Below are 6315 nucleotides of genomic sequence, written 5' to 3' on the forward strand. Positions count from 1 at the left end.
TAATTTGTAAAAGCTTTCTATATGAGCTATGCATTCTTCTAGTGGTATGAATAAAGCATTTCTGTGTCCTCATTTCTGTCAGTGACATGGGACAGGGTTCCCTGGAAATGAGACATGCATCCAAAAATAAATAAATAAATAAAATGGTTCGTTCCCTGCCTCGTTCTGTGGCTGATTGGGCTGTATTTAAAGCTGCCTTTGAACACATTGCCTGTGACTTACTTTAGAAATAAAGGGGAGCTATTTCCAAGGAACTGTTCTGTTTTATAACTGCATGTCTGTGTAGTGACTAGGAAACCCTATGCACTAATATTTAAGCACTAATAAACTTAATCAACTAATAAAATTTATAAACTGTCCTCTCATCTAGTTGATCTAGATTACAATCAAGTGCAGCATACTACTCCTGCTGCTGTTCATACTTGTTGTAGCCAGGAACTTTCGTGGTCTGACTCTGCTGCCATAGTACCTCTGTCTTAAAAACGGAGTTTTATCTGCTTAAACTAGCTTACAAGGCATTGAGAACGGGCCCCATACAAATCTCTTTTATTGTCAGTCATCTGCATGTTTTCCAAGGAATCCATTACTTCTTGATTTGCAGGTCTCCACAAATTAACTTCATCATAAATACTGAAAGTACTGCATTGCTTGTAGTTTTTCTCTTGCCCCATCTGTCGGGGCCTGATGCTGTTCTGCCAGGTAACTTTCAGGATGTACATGTCAACAGCACTTTAGGGGAAAACAAGCAAGCATAAAAGGATTGAATTAAAAATATTGATCTGCAGTCTTTGGCCATTGCAGTATAAAATCCCACCCTGCTGATTCACAACAGGTTCAGGAGGCTCAGGGGAACTGGGCACCAATTTTGGCCACACAGTCTCAGCTGATGATATTTGCTTTTAAGAAGTTCTGCCCTTCAGGCATGCTTTAATGTCCTGCAGCTGCAGCGTGCACACATAGATGGTTACTTCAATGTCATATGAGGAAAAATCGTTTTGTTTAAACTTCAGGAAAAGGGAGGCAGAAGGAGAAGGAAATCTGGTTGGAAAATGCAGGCTGCGGGCATTCCCTTTCACGATTTTGGTGTCTTTAGTTCAGTGTTTTATACTTGGCAACTGTTGGATGCACCAAAGGGAGCACACCTGCAGCTGCTGCTCTGTCAAAAACTGTATTATCCTCCTGACAGGGCATAAGATTAGTTATTCCTCTGTTTCTTTCCTTTCACTTGTAAACCTTTCATGGTTTAAATCAACCTGGTTACTTGAAAGATCAGAGAGCACAAAATGATCAATAAGTAAGGCTCAAATAAGCCCCTAAATGTAGGTATTTACTGCCACCAAGATGCTCTACGATAATCTCACCTGTCCTCTCCTGCTGGCCCAGGGGAATAAGAGAGTTCAGCAGGTCCTGGGTCATTTTTTTGGCAGCACAGTGTGGCTGTTCAGGGCATCACAACTGGCACTGGATGCAAAACAATAGACTTAATCTAAAATCTAGTTGTTTAATTTTACAAAAGTCCTTTGAATGATGTCTGATTATATTTTAGTATTTAGCTGGTACTTAACTTCTACTTTGCTGTCTCCATTTCAGACCTGAGGATGGGTTTGTGTGCCCATGAAGGGCCCATTTTCCCCAACAATATCTAAAGGATTATACATCCTTTCTCTACTTTGCTTTTTTTTTTTTTTTTTTCTTTTTTTCTGCAACAGCAGTGCAATGTCATCTTGTGACAATTCTTTCAAGCAGAAATTGATCTCTACCTGCTTCTGGTAAGAGGGAAACTGGAGATGAAAAGAAAAAAAAAAAAAAAAAAAAAGGAAAAAAAAACAGGAACAAGGTTTAATGGGAAGACACAAGAGACAGTCGGAGGGGAGGCAGAGCAGGCTGTATGTGTGTTACGAGACATGGATCCGTGATAAACTCCTTATTAATTTTGATGGGGCAGCGGGGCCCCAACTGGGGCAGCCCAGCTGCCCCAGGGCTGGACCCACTGGAGGGGACAGCAGCCTTTTAAAAAAAGATTTCTCTGTCTCTCTTGTCTTTCCCCTCCACTGCTTCAAAGAAAAACGATTTGCTCATTTGGTAATAACTGATGGGGACTGTGAATTACCGAGCTAGCCCCCAGACTAGTGTTTATCTCCTGGCCAATAAATCTCTAAACTGAAGCAATGAAGCTAAGTACTACTGCTATTTCTGCGTTTTATTTCCATATTAATCACAATGCGAGCCCACCCCCACCTCCTCCCGGGCCCCCGTTTGGCAGGGGAAAAGGCGTCCCTTAGGGGACAGCACGGATGGGATTTGTCACATGGGGGGTTGTGAGTGGGGAGAAAAGAAACCCCAGGGTGAGGGAGCTAAATCAGGCTGCCAGGGCCTGGAGGGACCTGAGGGAAGGGAAGGGAAGGGAAGGGAAGGGAAGGGAAGGGAAGGGAAGGGAAGGGAAGGGAAGGGAAGGGAAGGGAAGGGAAGGGAAGGGAAGGGAAGGGAAGGGAAGGGAAGGGAAGGGAAGGGAAGGGAAGGGAAGGGAAGGGAAGGGAAGGGAAGGGAAGGGAAGGGAAGGGAAGGGAAGGGAAGGGAAGGGAAGGGAAGGGAAGTGCTGGGTTCCTGCTGCATCGGTGCCCTTGCGGGGGGCCGGGACTCAGGGCGAGTTGCATTTCTGTTGTCGAGACAGAAGTTTTGTGCCTGTCGGAGAGCAGGGACCTCCCCGGGCGCCCCCCTCCCGCAGCCCCCTGTCTCTGTATCACTCGGGATTTCCCCACCCAGGTCACCTCCGCCCCACAGCCCACCCCTCGCCCCCTGAACCCCCCCCCCGCCCCGAGCCTTTCCCACCGCTCGCCCCCAGCCCCTGCTCCCTCTGCCCCTTCTCTCCCGGGGGGAAACCGGCCCTGGGTGGCGGGTCCTGAGCGGGGGGAGCCTCCGGCGGCAGGAGTCGAGGGGGATCCGGCAGGGAAGGGCACTGAGCCGGCAGGGAGAAACCTTCCGGGAAGGGGCACTGCTGGAAACGAAAAGGAGGGGAAGGAGGGGAAGGATGGGGAGGAAAGATGGGGAGGAAGGAAAGGGAGGGAGGGAGGGAGGGAGGGAGGGAGGGAGGGAGGAAGGAAGGAAGGAAGGAAGGAAGGAAGGAAGGAAGGAAGGAAGGAAGGAAGGAAGGAAGGAAGGAAGGAAGGAAGGAAGGAAGGAAGGAAGGAAGGAAGGAAGGAAGGAAGGAAGGAAACTACAGCATCTCTTGACCATCTTGTTGAAGTGCTGGAAGAATTTGCTTCAGCTGGGAAGTGTCTTTTTTACAACAAAATTCGTTAGCTCGTTGTGTTTTCAGAGCAGACACACATTCTCCTTTTGATGTAAGATCTTTGTGTTTGTTACTTGATGTCTCAACACCGACCCGGTCTCTTCAACATCGCCTGCCCCTTTTGCCGGCACGGTTCCCTTACGGTTCCATCCAAAACTTGTTGGCACCTCTGTTTAAAGGCCCCCCTCCCTTGTCGATACCCCTCCGCGTTTCTTCGTGTCCCCCCTCGCCGCCAGGACCCCACACCCCAATTTCCCAGCCGGGGCCGGGCGGGGAGAAGCCGCAGCCTCTGTCCCGCTCCCGGCGCTCACGGGGCAGCAGCGGCCGAACCGGGGGGGCTCTTGCTTTGCTCCGACCCCCCCGGCAGAGGGCCGGCAGCGGGATGCCAGGGAAGAGCCGCTGCCCCCTTTCCGCTTGCTCCCGGGCTCTCGCTGCGGGTTTTGTCGCCGTTTCCGCGGCGCTGCCACCGCCGGCCACCCGAGGGGGGGGTCGCAGCCTCCTCTGGCCGGTTCCGAAAAGTGGCAGGGAGGGAAAGTGAGGCTCGTTTTCCCGGCTCGCGGTCCCAGACAAAGGAGAAATGAGCAGCTCGTGTTTCGTTATTATTTTTTTTTATTATTATTTTATTCGGAAATCTCATCCAGAAACACTGGTCCATAATAAATATATCGATAGTTATCAAGAATATATAAAAAATAAAGACACGGTGTTGTTTTTTAGGCCCTAACCGAAAACAAACGAACGAACGAACGAAATTAATAATAATAATAACGTTTCAAGCAAATGCCCAGGGAAACGTACCGAAAAGGGAATAAAGAGCAGCCAAGGCGCAGGTTTAGTAACACAAGTCACCGGTCTGGCAAGAGCCGCCCCCGCATGCAAAACCAAAACGAAACACGACAACAGAAAATCAGCAAAACAGAACAAAACCGAGGACAGAAATAAGCGGCGAGGACCCCAGCCAGCCGAGCTAGCGGACCTCACTGGGGGCAGGAGATGGAGATTTGGCAAAGCAGCCCCGGAGGAGGGCTGTGCTGCGTTTTGCACAATTTCCCCCCGCTCCTTTTTTTTTTTTTTTTTTTTTCCTTCTCTATTTTTTTTTTTTTTCAAGCGGACACAGAGGGGAGAAGAAAAGGACCCGCAAACAAAACCCGCATCGCGGCCAAACCGCGAGGAAACTTTCCCAAATTGTCTCGGCAGCCCGCGCTGCGAGGAGCAGCGCCCGGCCGGCCGCGCAGGGCGCCGGGGGAGGCCGGCCAGAAGCATGCATGCACCCGCTGGGCTACGCGGGCCCTTCGGAGCAGGAGGCTCCCGAGGCGGTGCCTTTCGAAAGAAAAGAAAGAAAAATCCCGCAAACGAAGGAGAAGAAGCCCCAAACCGATCTCATCGTCTCTGCGTGGCTGCGAACGCTACAGTGACAACCATGTCTTTTTTTTTTTTTTTTCTTCTTTCTTTCTTTCCTTTTCCCCCATCCGTTTTAAGGAATTATTTACATCGCATCTATTCTTCGTCTTTTCCAGCGGGGCTTGCTCGTTGTCGCTCTCATTTCGTTCCTCGTCCCAGGGCACGCCGCTGCCGGGCAGCGCCCCCGGGGGGGTCCTTGCTGCCCTCGCCCCTCGCCCCAGCCGGCTCCGGGGGGGCCCCGCGGCGTCACTTGAGCAGGTCCTTGGTGTCCCCCGAGATCCTGGCCATGCTGGAGGCGGTGAGGGCCGAGAGGTGGGGCGGGGGGGGCATCTGGCAGATGGTGCAGGGGCACGGCAAGCCCGCCCAGTGCTGGAAGCCGCTGCCGAGCTGCAGGGCGGGGGGCGTGGAGGGGGTCTTGAGCAGGGAGTGGGGGGGCCGGATGGTGCCGATGGCCGGCAGGGAGGCGGGCAGGGACGAGGAGGTGTTGGCCGAGGACAAGGCGGTGCCCAGGATGGGGTGCACCTGGTGCACGGTGCCGGCGGCGTGGGGAGGGTGCCCGGCGGAGTGTCCCACCGTGCCGCAGTGGAAGGCCGAGTGGTGCCCCCCGTAGATCTCCCCCACCAGCCTCTTCATCTCCTCCAGCGAGCTGGTGAGCATCAGGATGTAGTTTCTGGCCAGCAGGAGGGTGGCGATTTTGGAGAGTTTTCTCACGGAAGGCCCGTGGGCGTAGGGCATCACCTCCCGCAGCCCGTCCATGGCGAGGTTGAGGTCGTGCATCCTCTTCCTCTCCCGCCCGTTGATCTTCAGCCGCAGCTGCTGCAGGTCCTGCTCCGAGAGCTGCTTCTTGATTTTGTACTTGCTGCCTTCCCCGCCGGCTTTGGAGCCGGTCCTGGAGAGGCCTTCCCCGGCCATCTTCTGCACCAGGTCGTTCTGGGTGGAGGAGACGGAGTTGAGCCGGCTGTCCTGGTGGTGGTGGTGGTGGTGGTGGTGGTGGTGCTCCCTCAGGTACATCTCATCCATGTCTGGCGAGGAAGCTCTGCTGGAGACAGAGCTGGAGTCAGAATTCATTGTATTCGGGCGTCTGAGCAAGAAACTCTTCCCAGCTCCGGAGGTGGCGGAACGAGGCAAGTCCCCTCCGAAAAGCGACGAAAAGAGGAACGAAAAAGGAGCGGGCGGGCGGCGGGCTGGGCGAGCAGCGGGCTCGGAGAGCTGGGGAAGGAGGAAAAAAAAGCCCCCGGCCCCCTCTCGCCAGCCTCCCCCGGCCGCTCAGCCTGTTTACAGGATGGCTAGTTAGTGTGTGCTTGGACTAACCTCAGCCTGAAAAAGAGGGGCTTTTATAGCGCTGCAGCAGAGAGCAGAGACAAAAGGAGCCCTCCTATGTATAATGGTCTAGTTAGGATGACGTGCCATTATTCAGGGCGGTGCGCTTTGACTGTCCCATTTAGCAAGGACCCCTATTCATATTCATTGTGGTGCCACCCGGGACACCTCAGCCACGGACCATCGGGAGCCGAGGAGACACAAAACCCCTCTGATTGACACCGCACACTCAGCGCTCCGCGTGCCCGCCATCTCCTCCCCCTGCCCCTAATTTCCAATATAAAACCCCAGCCCGGCTACCGGGG

General features: G+C 53.2%; 1 protein-coding gene across 1 annotated transcript; it reads right to left on the reverse strand.

Annotated features, from left to right (window-relative positions):
* Positions 1 to 4936: 4936 nt before the first annotated feature.
* OLIG3 (oligodendrocyte transcription factor 3) lies at positions 4937 to 5758 on the reverse strand. The gene has a single exon (XM_032185726.1). It carries the CDS (start codon positions 5756 to 5758, stop codon positions 4937 to 4939), a length of 822 nt encoding a protein of 273 aa, XP_032041617.1.
* Positions 5759 to 6315: the final 557 nt, after the last annotated feature.

Source organism: Aythya fuligula, chromosome 3, assembly GCF_009819795.1.
Source record: "Aythya fuligula isolate bAytFul2 chromosome 3, bAytFul2.pri, whole genome shotgun sequence".
Taxonomy (NCBI): domain Eukaryota; kingdom Metazoa; phylum Chordata; class Aves; order Anseriformes; family Anatidae; genus Aythya; species Aythya fuligula.